The 14707-nt window shown below is 39.7% G+C and overlaps 1 protein-coding gene across 3 annotated transcripts in view; it reads left to right on the forward strand.

Annotated features, from left to right (window-relative positions):
- LOC139756449 (uncharacterized) overlaps positions 1–14707 on the forward strand; it is a 352809-nt gene that overhangs the window by 209358 nt on the left and 128744 nt on the right. For all 3 annotated transcript variants that reach the window (XR_011714348.1, XM_071675905.1, XM_071675906.1), the window contains 2 exons: positions 5271–5514; positions 9624–9722. Coding sequence is in view for 2 of the 3 variants with exons in the window: in XM_071675905.1 (XP_071532006.1) it covers positions 5271–5514; positions 9624–9722 (343 nt within the window). In the remaining variant the exon portion in view is untranslated. The remainder of the gene's footprint in view (positions 1–5270; positions 5515–9623; positions 9723–14707) is intronic.

The raw sequence follows: 14707 nt of genomic DNA on the forward strand, positions 1-14707 counted from the left end.
CCTGGTGCCATCTTGCTGAAGCAGGGGGTAACGATGATTTTTCCAATGGGGCAGGGTAGCGCCTGGAATGGATGAAGGCAAGCAAATATGAATATGCTCATGTGTATATATGTATGTGTCTGTATGTGTATGTATATGTATGTATATGTGTGTTCATGAGCATATTTATGTATATATGTGTGTATGTGAGTGGATGGGCCATTCTTTGACTGTTTTCTGGTGCTACCTCACTGGCATGGGAGAAGGCAATCAAGTTTGATAAATAGATATGAATATAATGATAATGATGATTATGATAACGATAATAGTAATAATAATGATGATAATGATAATAATAATAATAATGATAATAATAATGATTATCCCTGAGGATAGGGGAGAAAGAATACTTCCCATGCATTCCTCACGTGTCGTAGAAGGCGATTAAAGGGGACAGTAGTGGGGGCTGGAAACCCTCCCCTCCTTGTATTTTAACTTTCTAAAAGGGGAAACAGAAGAAGGAGTCACGCGGGGAGTGCTCATCCTCCTCGAAGGCTCAGACTGGGGTGTCTAAATGTGTGTGGATGTAACCAAGGTGAGAAAAAAGGAGAGATAGGTATTATGTTTGAGGAAAGGAACCTGGATGTTTTGGCTCTTGAGTGAAACGAAGCTCAAGGGTAAAGGGGAAGAGTGGTTTGGGAATGTCTTGGGAGTAAAGTCATGGGTTAGTGAGAGGACAAGAGCAAGGGAAGGAGTAGCAATACTCCTGAAACAGGAGTGGTGGGAGTATGTGATAGAATGTAAGAAAGTAAACTCTAGATTGATATGGGTAAAACTTAAAGTTGATGGAGAGAGATGGATGATTATTGGTGCATATGCACCTAGGCATGAGAAGAAAGATCATGAGAGGCAAGTGTTTTGGGAGCAGCTGAATGAGTTTGTTAGTGGTTTTGATGCACGAGACCGGGTTATAGTGATGGGTGATTTGAATGCAAAGGTGAGTAATGTGGCAGTTGAGGGAATAATTAGTATACATGGGGTGTGCAGTGTTGTAAATGGAAATGGTGAAGAGCTTGTAGATTTATGTGCTTGAAAAAGGACTGATGATTGGGAATACCTGGTTTAAAAAGAGAGATATACATAAGTATACCTATGTAAGTAGGAGAGATGGCCAGAGAGCATTATTAGATTACGTGTTAATTGATAGGCGCGCGAAAGAGAGACTTATGGATGTTAATGTGCTGAGAGGTGGAACTGGAGGGATGTCTGATCATTATCTTGTGGAGGCGAAGGTGAAGATTTGTAGAGGTTTTCAGAAAAGAAGAGAGAATGTTGGGGTGAAGAAAGTGGTGAGAGTAAGTGAGCTTGGGAAGGAGACTTGTGTGAGGAAGTACCAGGAGAGACTGAATACAGAATGGAAAAAGGTGAGAACAAAGGATGTGAGGGGAGTGGGGGAGGAATGGGATGTATTTAGGGAAGCAGTGATGGTTTGCGCAAAAGATGCTTGTGGCATGAGAAGGGTGGGAGGTGGGTAGATTAGAAAGGGTAGTGAGTGGTGGGATGAAGAAGTAAGATTATTAGTGAAAGAGGAGAGAGAGGCATTTGGATGATTTTTGCAGGGAAATAATGCAAATGAGAGGGAGATGTATAAAAGAGAGAGGCAGGAAGTCAAGAGAAAGGTGCAAGAGGTGAAAAAGAGGGCAAATGAGAGTTGGGGTGAGAGAGTATCATGAAATTTTAGGGAGAATAAAAAGATGTTTTGGAAGGAGGTAAATAAAGTGCGTAAGACAAGAGAACAAATGGGAACTTCAGTGAAGGGGGCTAATGGGGAGGTGATAACAAGTAGTGGTGATGTGAGGAGGAGATGGAGTGAGTATTTTGAATTTTTGTTGAATGTGCTTGATGATAGAGTGGCAGATATAGGGTGTTTTGGTCGAGGTGGTGTGCAAAGTGAGAGGGTTAGGGAAAATGATTTGGTAAACAGAGAAGAGGTAGTAAAAGATTTGCAGAAGATGAAACCCGGCAAGGCAACGGGTTTGGATGGTATTGCAGTGGAATTTATTAAAAAAGGGGGTGACTGTATTGTTGACTGGTTGGTAAGGTTATTTAATGTATGTATGACTCATGGTGAGGTGCCTGAGGATTAGCGGAATGCTTGCAAAGTGCCATTGTACAAAGGGTAAGGGGATAAGAGTGAGTGCTCAAATTACAGAGGTATAAGTTTGTTGAGTATTCCTGGTAAATTTTATGGGAGGGTATTGATTGATAGGGTGAAGGCATGTACAGAGCATCAGATTGGGGAAGAGCAGTGTGGTTTCAGAAGTGGTAGAGGATGTGTGGATCAGGTGTTTGCTTTGAAGAATGTATGTGAGAAATACTTAGAAAAGCAAATGGATTTGTATGTAGCATTTATGGATCTGGAGAAGGCATATGATAGAATTGATAGAGATGCTCTGTGGAAGGTATTAAGGATACATGGTGTGGGAGGCAAGTTGTTAGAAGCAGTGAAAAGTTTTTATCGAGGATGTAAGGCATGTGTACGTGTGGGAAGAGAGGAAAGTGATTGGTTCTCAGTGAATGTAGGTTTGCGGCAGGGGTGTGTGATGTCTCCATGGTTGTTTAATTTGTTTATGGATGGGGTTGTTAGGGAGGTGAATGCAAGAGTTTTGGAAGGAGGGGCAAGTATGCAGTCTGTTGTGGATGAGAGAGCTTGGGAAGTGAGTCAGTTGTCGTTCGCTGATGATACAGCGCTGGTGGCTGATTCATGTGAGAAACTGCAGAAGCTGGTGACTGAGTCTGGTAAAGTGTGTGAAAGAAGAAAGCTGAGAGTAAATGTGAATTAGAGCAAGGTTATTAGTTACAGTAGGGTTGAGGGTCGAGTCAATTAGGAGGTAAGTTTGAATGGAGAAAAACTGGAGGAAGTGAAGTGCTTTAGATATCTGCTAGTGGATTTGGCAGCAGATGGAACCATTTAAGCGGAAGTGAATCATAGGATGGGGGAGGGGGCGAAAATTCTGGGAGCCTTGATAAATGTGTAGAAGTCGAGAACATTATCTCAGAAAGCAAAAATGGGTATGTTTGAAGGAATAGTGGTTCCAATAATGTTGTATGGTTGCGAGGCATGGGCTATGGATAGAGTTGTGCACAGGAGGGTGGATGTGCTGAAAATGAGATGTTTGAGGACAATATGTGGTGTGAGGTGGTTTGATCGAGTGAGTAATGTAAGGGTAAGAGAGATGTGTGGTAATAAAAAGAGTATGGTTGAGAGAGCAGAAGAGGGTTTTTTGAAATGGTTTGGTCACATGGAGAGAATGAGTGAGGAAAGATTGACCAAGAGGATATATGTGTCAGAGGTGGAGGGAATGAGGTGAAGTGGGAGACCAAATTAGTGGTGGAAAGATAGAGTGAAAAAGATTTTGAGTGATTGGTGCCTGAACATGCAGGAGGGTGAAAGGCATGCAAGGAATAGAGTGAATTAGAACGATGTGGTATACTGGGGTCGACGTGCTGTCAATGGATTGAACCAGGGCATGTGAAGTGTCTGGGGTAAACCATGGAAAGTTCTGTGGGGCCTAGATGTGGAAAGGGAGCTGTGGTTTCGGTGCATTATTACATGACAGCTAGAGTCTGAGTAATGAATGGGGCCTTTGTTGTCGTTTCCTAGCGCTACCTCGCACACATGAGGGGGAAGGGGATGTTATTCCATGTGTGGCGAGGTGGCAATGGGAATGAATAAAGGCAGACAGTATGAATTATGTACATGTGTATATATGTATATGTCTGTGTGTGTGTATATATATGTACACATTGAGATGTATAGATATGTATATTTGCGTGTGTGGACGTGAATGTATATACATGTGTATGTGGTTGGGTTGGGCCATTCTTTCGTCTGTTTCCTTGTGCTACCTCGCTAACGTGGGAGACAGCGACAAAGCAAAATAAATAAATAAATAAGTAAATAATAATGATAATAGTAATAACGATAATAATGATAATGATTAGAAAGAGTAGTGAGTGGTGGAATGAGGAAGTAAGATTATTAGTGAAAGAGAAGAGAGAGGCATTTGGACGATTTTTGCAGGGAAATAATGCAAATGACTGGGAGATGTATAAAAGAAAGAGGTAGGAGGTCAAGAGAAAGGTGCAAGAGGCGAAAAAAAGGGCAAATGTGAGTTGGGGTGAGAGAGCATCATTAAACTACAGGGAGAATAAAAGATGTTTTGGAAGAAAGTAAAGTGCGTAAGACAAAGGAACAAATGGGAACATCAATGAAGGGGGCTAATGAGGAGGTGATAACAAGTAGTGGTGATGTGAGAAGGAGATGGAGTGAGTATTTTGAAGGTTTGTTGAATGTGTTTGATGATAGAGTGGCAGATATAGGGTGTTTTGGTCGAGGTGGTGTGCACAGTGAGAGGGTTAGGGAGAATGATTTGGTAAACAGAGAAGAGGTAGTAAAAGCTTTGTGGAGGGTGAAAGCCAGCAAGGCAGCGGGTTTGGATGGTATTGCTGTGGAATTTATTGAAAAAGGGGGTGACTGTATTGTTGATTGGTTGGTAAGGTTATTTAGTGTATGTATGACTCATGGTGAGGTGCTTGAGGATGGCAGAATGCTTGCATAGTGCCATTGTACAAAGGCAAAGGGGATAAGAGTGAGTGCCCAAATTACAGAGGTATAAATTTGTTGAGTATTCCTGGTAAATTATATGGGAGGGTATTGATTGAGAAGGTAAAGGCATGTACAGAGCATCAGATTGGGGAAAAGCAAGTATGAATATTTACATGTGTATATATGTATATGTCTGTGTATGTGTATGTATATGTGTATATGTTGATATGTATATGTATGTATATGTTTGTGTATGTGCATGTGTGTATATATGTGTGTATATGAGTGGATGGGTCTTCATTTGTTTCCTGGTGCTATCTCACTGACGTGGAAAATGGCGATCAAGTATAATGATGATGATGATGATAATGATAATAATGACAATAATATGATAATGATGATATTGATAAAGATGATAATGATAATAATGGTAGTAGTGGTAATAATATTGATAATGATAATGATGATAATAGACTGCATCTTTCAGAAAAAACGATAGAATCAGTTTAAAGCCTTTATGTTAGAGAAAGAGCTTTGAAGCATCACACCAAAGTGATAACTAATTTCACCTGTACCTAGCATTAGTACTGTTCTTTGGTTTTCAAGCTGTAAACAAATGATTCTGACTTTTCTTTACACTGCAGTGTGCTCAGGTGCTTATCTGATATTCCTCTGCTTTCAGCGGCTAACAGAAAATCTGGATTTATTTGGTCTTGTAAAAGACATGAGACGACAACGAGTAGCAATGGTTCAGACAAGAGAACAGTACATTCTCTTGCATCAAGCTGTTAGAGAGCTGTTTAAAGAACGTCTAAAAGTTATTGATGCCCATCCATATGAAAACATTGCCACTGATGGTACACCACTCATTCTCCGAGAAAAAGAGAGTGATTATGAAGAGCTGTATGTAAAACCTGAAAAGCAAGGTATGTAGCTGTAGATACTGTAATTGATCAGACTTCATAGCCTTAAGAGTTTACTGAAAAAGTATGATGTTCCTCAGAAGATGATCGTCATAAGTCCCAGCATACTTGCATGGATCTTGAATCTTACTCCCAATTTTACTTTTGAAATGTAGTGCAAAACTTACTGCATTACTCAAAGCTGCAGATTTACTGTAAATGAAAATGGGACTGGTGCTCAAAGGTAAATTTAAGCATCGTTTAGTTGCAGTTTTATATGATTCTAGATTTTTAATGGATATACACTTCTTACGCTGCTTTTTTTAGCTGTGCAGGGATCTCTTGATATATGTGTATTATTCCTTCCTATTATTTGTACCTAATGTTTCTACCTAATGCTCAAGCCTAAATGTTCCTACATACCATTCTGTCTATTGCTCCTACCATTTTGTCAAAAGGCAGTGCTAGTTCATAGTACTCACCACAGAAAAATCAAGTTACGAAGAATGAACTGTTTGAGTTAAGTGTTGTCAGGTGTTATGGATGGCAAGGAGAGATTGTATGTTTGTGGACAAAATGTTAGTAGTCCACATATGAGTGAGGCAGAAAGAAAAGATGGCTACCAGGGTCAGAGGAGTGCAACATGACAACTACTGAAGTGCTGGCTCACTATACAGTTATCACTAACCCTTCTGATACCCCAGGTGGGTAATACTGGTAATATACCTTCCTGGCTGTTTGCTGCCAACAAAGTACTAGATATAGATAGATAGATATAGCCATTTTTAGAATAATATGCACAGTCTCTTTGCACTTTTTAAATCTACACAGACTTAAGTTTGAAGTAATGCAACCATCATTGAGCTGGCAACACTTTGCGAGAAGAGTGCATATGCATGGCATGGATACAGTCTTTAGGCCTTAAGTGTTACAGTATTTTGTGTTGCAGTATGATATATATCGTGCATGTTTTTGCTTTTGCATCATGCCACCAAAGGGTTTTTAAGTTCCCCTGGTACCAGAGGTGCTAAGAACCATAAGGCCATCACCATTCAAGATAAGATGGATGCGCTCAAAGAACAACTAACAACTGGACTTAGTGAATCTACTCTACGAACTATTTGTGATAGTATAGGGAAGATCAAGGACAGTGCCAAGAGTGGAACATTATTCAGTGCCTGTGAGACCTTGTATTCTCGAAGTTCAGTTATGGAGAGAATGGAACAAATGTTGAGTACATGGATCGAACATCGAACTCATACAAATTTCCCCATCAGCATGCTTAAGATATAAGTGAAGGTCAGGAGTATATATGAAAACAGCAGTGGAAAAAGCAGTGAAAACATTTCAAGCAAGTCCTGGTTGGTTCACAAATATTTGGAAATGTTGCAATTACCACAAAATTGAGATGACTAGTGAGCCCACTTCTGCTGATATTGCTGCCAAAAACTTCCTGGGAACCCTCACAGCCATAACTAAGGATGATAGTTCTCTTTAGCGGATTATTGATGTGGATGAGACTGAATTATTTTGGAAAGGAATGCCTTTCAGAACATACATTCCCATGAAGAGAATGCATTAGGATTCAAAGTTTGTTATTTTCTGTATTTAGTATGAAAGTTCATTGAACAGTTTGTATAACATAACAAATTTCCTGGTACTGTATAGTTTTTCAGTAGCATAGTATTTGGTACCTTATCAATAACAAAACTCCACAACCTCCATTACTTGAATTATTGATATAATTATTTTTTTATTCATGCTACCATTTTCAAGAGCGTAACCTCCTCTTACATAGAGGTTCCTGTATATCAAAACTTATAAAGGTACACCACCAATTTTCTGGCACTCTTGGTTCCTAAGCCTTGCTGGATTAACCATTTTGCCAGACCAACCGTGGTCACGTAATGATAATTCATCAACACACCTCTAACCCACTAATTATACATCTCCCATGTGTCTAAAGTATACCATGGACTACTAGAAATTTAAATTAAACAAATATTAAACATAAATCAAATAGATTAATGAAATATAGGTACTTGTACAACAGTACATTTGTGAAACAAGATTACAGGTATTAGAAATTAAATGCAATTTTATTCATTTCTTTACTTACAAAGAATACTGCAGCACTGCTGCTCCCAAAGTGGCAGATTTCAGACTTTTACTGGAACTGTAAAGTTAATCACAAAGGTCTTGAAGTTGAGGGCAGTCAGAATTACTGTCTGTTTTGTAGTTGATTGTTTCATCTTGGATTTCTGATGTTGCAGGTGAGACATCTGGGGTATTTGAAGTTGAAGCCACAAGATTTACAGATGTACTGGTAGGCTTACTGCTTTGAAACACATTCTTCTTTGCTATCTTCTTAAACATTTCATCCAAGCGAAGATGCTTCATGTATCTAGATTTTTTCTTTCATAGTTTTTCTAATCATCATTTGCTTCTTGGAATCGCTCTCTGCATAGAATTTCAATATTTTCTCCCTTTGCTTCTTTATATCATACAGTTGATGAACCAATACTGTAGATGTCACACAGTCTACACACCGAAACACTATGGTTCATTTTTTCAACAGTTCTACTTTATCTTGGATTGATATGGACTGGTGTTTATGTTTGACACCACGACTGACACTCTCATATGTCTTAGAAGCCATGACTAGGGTTAAGTTTAAGCAAAATAAGCAGAATTGTGGTATCACCACCAACAAGTGCAGTGTAAAGAATGTAAATAAGTGCGCCCTAAACACAATATCATCTGTGGCCACCCAGTAAAGTAGTCTGGTGGTCACGGCAATTTCAAGTTCCTTCATGTAATTTTGTCCAGTCTAAAGGAGGTGCCGAACCATCAGTTGCCAGAAATTCAGTGGTGTACCTGTGCAAAGGTTGATGATGGTTACCTGTTATAGATATTTCTTTTTGCTTTCTTCATCTGTTTGAGTCTTAGCTTTGAAGTCTGTTTATTACTCTAACTCTTCTTGCAAATGTGTGTATATAATGTAATTGATCATACTCAGAATGGACATGATTAACATACTGATGCATCAGTATTTTTTGATGCACATGCTATTACATATGCATGTAATTCATGCTAATATGGTTAAGAAAAAGCAGTATGATTCTTTATATTAATATATTTTACCATGTCATATAGTCTTAACAGTGCTATCAGTCTATCTATCTATCTCTCTATATATCTGTATATCGCTGGTGCCCACTCCCTCCAGGAACTCCCACACTTGGGTAGCAATGGCAAAAAAAAGTCTCTAAAACTGGTGAACTCCTTTGCCACTTCATAGCCTTTAGTACCTCACCCTTAACAGGCCACTGGCAGAAGGCAACTCTAGTGCTGTTTCCAAAGGCTCCTACTTAAAGCTCTTACTGATTGCTTCTATGTCATGTGTCTACTTAATGTACCTGCTTAATGTTCCAACCTACTACTTCTACCTAATGCCCTAGCCTAATGTCTCCACCAACTACTACCTAAATTTTCTACCTAATACTAATACCCAATGTTCCTACCTACAACTTTTATGTATTTCCCCAGCATATTGCCAAAAGGCAAGGCTAACTCATAGTGCTCACTGCAAGAAAATCTAGTAGTACCACTTGGAATCTTTAGACAACTGTACTTATCCCTGATGTTCCCTGGACCATTGCACATTACCCCTGATGTTCCCTAGAATAATGCACTTACCCATGAGTTGTGCAAGTTAAGTGTTGTAAAGTGCTGTGTGTGAGAAGGAAAGATTATATGTTTGTGGACAGAATGCCAGCAGTCCATGTTCCATGTGTAGGTGAGGCAGAAAGACAAGACAGCTACCTGAGTCAGAGGAGTGCAACTTGACAACCACTGAAGTGCTAGCTCATCATGAAGCCATCACTAACTTTCTTGATACCATGCAGATAGTGGTGGTAAGTCCTCCTTGATCAGTGGCTGCCTACTAGCAACTACCTCTTACTCCTACTTGGCAGTGCTGACCCAGAGTATTTGATTTTCTAGCTAATTTGCTAGCAAAATATGTGTGAAATCTCTTTGTTATATGTGCATCTGCTTGCATTCAGAATATGGGACATTTGAGTTAATACAGTCATTGGCAACAACAATTTTAAAGGTGTTTTTATTTTTAGATGAGAGTGCCAAACCAACCCCTCCTACAACTGCCCCAAGTGCTGTCTCCACCCCCACAGGATCTCTCACTCGCTCTTCCCACACAAATGTAAACACAGGTGAGGAAAATTCATAAGCTTTTTAGATTTCTAAGCCTAACAATGAACTGGGAACATTAGTTCTGTAACACTTTGGTTTCTGACTATCATTAATGCCTTTGAAAGATTTGCATTCAAAATCCAACTCTACATATTAGTTCGCTATTTCCACTCACCTTACTGAATACATCATGCCTCTCAATCATATGTTCAACATAACTTACTTTTGCATTATCACCTGTCTTTACTACCCAGTTTCATCAATCAAAGATGTTGACACACTCATTCACCTGCTTTAGAAACATTTGCCTGTTATCATCTTTCATCTCATAACCAGGTGCATAAGCATTGATAATTCACTTGTCTGCATGACTTTAATGGTTAAGAATATGTTTACTGTTCTTAGATCAGTCTCTTACACTGATTCCAAAAAACACACCTGCTTTTCTCACTCAACTCAAATTTTCAAAATAAATCACATTAAAAAATGTTCATTTCCAGTTTTATTGTCAGTGTATGGATTTATCTAGTGGAACAATGTAACTGCCATATACATGCAGGCCTTGCAAGTTGTTCTTATAGATCTGAAAAGATACAAAATACAAAAATAGGCTAATCAGGGAAGAATGGGCTCTTCAAGGACTTTTGCATGTGCTTGGCAGACACAACCATTTTTAGACACCATCAGTAGTTGGCTAGGAAGTTTATGTCCCATCGGCCTTAATAACATTCCTCCATTACTTGGATATCCTTGTGAAAATGTTCCCTTGCTCTTCACTAAAGTCACCACAGTTCTTTGGAAAATAGTCCAGATGAGATCTGAGGAAGTACATTTTTACTGACATGTGCACCTAGTCAGCAGAAACTCTCCATCAGCTCATCAAAAGTTTTCTCATAATCTGGACTCCAGTGTTTGCCCAGGAAGTTTGTAGTGATCGACTTCAGAAACAGCCAAGCTGAGAGTTCATTGGGATTCAATGCTTGATCGAAGTAGACTTCCTTAATGAGCTCTCTTATCTGAGGACCATTAAATATCCCCACCTTCAGTTTCTCCCAGCTTATACTTGGAAACTTCTGTTGCAGAAAAGTGAATCCCCTACCCTCTTTAGCGAGTGTTTTCACAAAGTTTTTCATGAGGCCAAGTTTAATGTGCAGTGGCGAGAGTAGAATCTTGTGTGGCTCAACCAGAGGGTGGGACAGAACATTGTGTGAGCTGGGTTGTAATCCTAGTCTTGACAGCCACTCTCCTTGGATATAATGCTGGTCATCTACCTGGCTGTCCCACAGGCACATGAAGCATGGATACTTTGTTTACCCACCTTGAAGACCTAGGATGAGACCAACTACCTTGAGATCTCCCCAGATCAACCAATCATGGTCCTTGTAGTTGAGAGCAGACAGCAGAAGCTTCATGCTGTTGTGGGTCTCTCCCATTTCAACTGAGTGAGTGACGCGGATTGAAGTGAACTTGTTGCCGTTGTTCGGAAAGACTGCCTTGAGACTTCTGCTCGATGAATTGATGAAAAGTCTCCATTCTGTAGGGTCATACTTCAAATCCATTGATTTAGTCAGGTCAGCCGTTTTGTTGCAGTAGACCAGCGAAGATGCCTTATCAAATGAAAATGATTTTCAGGACTCTCTCACGGTTTCTATACCAAAAGAATGTTGTCTCCGATACCAGCAGATGTTTCTCACAAAGGCATGAACCTAACAGCTGAGCAGACCCTTTGGGCAGGTTCTAGTTTAATGTCAAATCATTGAGCTCAGCTTGGCTCAGTGGCATTGGTTAGTCCTCCTCTCCTGGCTCAAATGTACCAGACTTATCTTCATTGGTTGCATCTCCAGCCTTGGATTTGGATGACGATTCCATGTTGACATCAGATTCAGGAACAGGAACACTTGGACCATGGGGGACTGGTTTTATTGCTGATGGAACATCTGGAAAATGAACATGATGCTTATTCTTGCAATTGATGCCCTGCAGATCTGTCATGCAGAAATAACAGTCTGTGTTATGATCTTTCCCTTCCCTCCACACCTATTGGCATACTCTTCTTTGTTTTGTTCTTCCAGCTCTGTTTTGAACACATATTTTGCAACAAATATGAAGGGCAAATGGTTTATCTTGGTCACTTAGTTTTACTCCAAAGTAAGTATGATTTGACTTCTTGACAAAATGTGTAATTCTTGCTTGACAGTCTAAAAGAGTCAACTTTCCACAGATATAGCAGAATCTGTCACGGTGGTTCTCACACTTTTGATTCATTGTAGTGTCTATTTATATCTGAAATGAATAAGAATAGGTTATTTTAAAGGCACCTGTGACAAGTTAGGACAAACATATCATTCATAAAGGCCAGTTTGGTAATGCCAATTGAGACATATCAGTACTTTTTCACATCTAGCATATCAAAAAAAAACCTGATCTGATTGAGAAAAATGGGGTTCATTTTTTAATTCAGCATACAAAACTCATCCTTAATCTGTTGAAAAAAACTTTAAACTTTGAAAAAAGTTTTGAAATGCAGGCCAGTGATGATGTAATCACCCATTTCTCTTAATCCATTTTCCTTTTTACCCACATTAGTATGAAGTTCACTTCCTTACATTCACACTCTCTCACAACTCTTGCTTGATAAACTCTGCTACTCTTTCCTTAACTTTTGTCCACACACCAACCCCTGACTTCTACCCTAAGAAATTTCCAAACCATTATTCCCCTTTACCTTAAGGCTTTGTTCCACTCAGAGCTGGAACATCTAGGTTCGTTTCCTCAAACATACTACTTATCTCTCCCTTACTGTCATCCTTGTCACATCTGCAAACATTAAGACACCCTAGCTTGAGCCTTCATGGAGGATGAGCACTACTTGCTTTGCTCTTTCTTCTGTTCCATATTTTAGAAACTGAAATACAAGAATTGGGGGTTTCCAGCCCCTAGCTCCCCCCTCAGTCTTCTTCTAATACATACAGTGGTAGAATTCTTTCTCTTCTACCACATGGATAACAAATTGCTAGCAAAAGAGAAAAGAGAGGTATATGGGCAGTACCAGAAGGGAAGGAGTGCAAATGATTGAAAGATGGAAAAGAGAAAGTGGCAGAAGATAAAGTTGAAGGTGCAAGGGTTGAGAAAGAGGGCAAATGAGAGTTGGGATGAGCTAGTATCAGTAATCCTCAGGCAGAATAAGATGTTTTGAAAGGAGGCTAATAGTGTGCTACAAATAAAAGCACAAATGGGAATATTGTTGAAGGGGGCAATTGAGGAAGTGGTAACAAGCAGTGATGAAGTGAGATGGAGTGAGTATTTTGAAGGAATATCCAATCTTTTAGATGATAAGGTGGCAGGTGTAGGGTCTTTGGACTGGGGTGGTATATAGAATGAGAGAGTCATGGAGAATGGTTTGGTGAAGAGGGAAAAGATGGTTGAAGCCTTTTATACAATGAGGTGTAGAAAGGCAATTGAAGTGGATGGTAATGCAGTTGAATTTCTTAAGGAAGGAGGTAACTGTGATGTTGATTGCTTAATTAGGATTTTCATTGTATGTATGGATCATTGTGAGGTGCCTGAGGATTGGCAGAATGCATGTATAGTGCCATTGTGCAAAGGCAAGGGGGACAAAGGTGAGTGTGTAAACTTCAGAGGTATAAGTTTGTTGAGGGTACCTAATAAATTGTATGGGAGAGTAGTGATTGAGAGGGTGAAGGCATGTTCAGAGCATGAGATTGGTGAGGAACAATATGGTTTCAGAAGTAGTAGAGGATGTGTGGATTATGGAGTTGCTTTAAAGAATGTGTGTGAGAAATACTGAGGGAAACAGAATGGTTTGTATGTGGCTTTTATGGATCTGATTAAGCACATAATAGGGTTGATAGACTTGCCTCTTCAAAGGTCTTAGGAGAATATGGAGAGTGAGGAAAGCTGGTAGAAGGGGTGAAAAGTTTTTATCAAGGATGTAAGGCTTATGTACAAGTAGGAAGAAAGGAGAGTGTTTCCAAGTGAAGGTTGATATGTGGCAAGGATGTGTGATGTGACCATGGCTGTTTAATTTGTTTATCAATGGGATGGTGAGGGAAGTAAATGCAAGTCTTGGAGAAAGGGATGAGTTTGCAGTCTGTGAGGGATGTTGGGGTCTGGGAATTGAGTGAGTTTTTGTTTGCTGATGACACAGCGCTGGTGGCAGATACAAGTGAGAAAGTGAAGAAATTGATAATTGAGTTTGGAAGAGTGTAAAAGAAGGAAGTTGAGAGTGAATGTGAATAAAAGCTAGGTAATTAAGTTTAGCAGGGTAGAGAATCAGTTCAGTTAGGCTGTGAGATTGATTTAAGAAAATTTGAAGTTAAGTGTTTTAGATACAGTGAGTGGACACTGTAGCAAAAGGAACCATGGAAATGGAAGTGAGTCATTGGATGGGTGAGGGAACAAAGGTTTTGGGAGCATTGAAGAATGTGTAAGAATATGTGGTTAGACAGGTTGCTATCTGGGAGGGCAAAAATGGGTATGTTTGAGGCACAGTAGTCCCAGTGACGTTGTGTGAAAATGAGGATGGGGGTGACTTTGTTGAAAATGAAGCACTTGAAGACAGTATGTGGTGTGAGGTATGTGGTGTGAAGAGACAGTATGTGGTGTGAAGGTTAATGCAAGGCTGTTGGAGAGAGAGTTAAGCAATAGGAGGGAAGGGGCCCTGGGCAGTGAGTTAGTTGTTGTTTGCTGATAACAGCAATGTTGCAGATTTGAGTGAGAAACTACAGACGGTTTCTGAGTTTGGGAGAATGTGTGAAATGAGGACATTGAAAGAAAATATGCTTAAAAGCAAGGTTATTAAATTTAGCAGTGCAGAGGGACAGGTTAATTGGATATTTGAGTTTGAGTGGAGAATATTTAGTCTATCTATCTATTCATATCTCTGATGTCCATTTCCTCTGGAGACTCCCTCAAGGGGGTGACTAAGGCAAAAGAATCTTCATATTGGTGAACTCCAGCTCCACTTCTTAGGCTTTTGTGCCTT

This window comes from Panulirus ornatus, chromosome 21 (assembly GCF_036320965.1).
Source record: "Panulirus ornatus isolate Po-2019 chromosome 21, ASM3632096v1, whole genome shotgun sequence".
NCBI classification, from domain to species: Eukaryota; Metazoa; Arthropoda; class Malacostraca; order Decapoda; family Palinuridae; genus Panulirus; species Panulirus ornatus.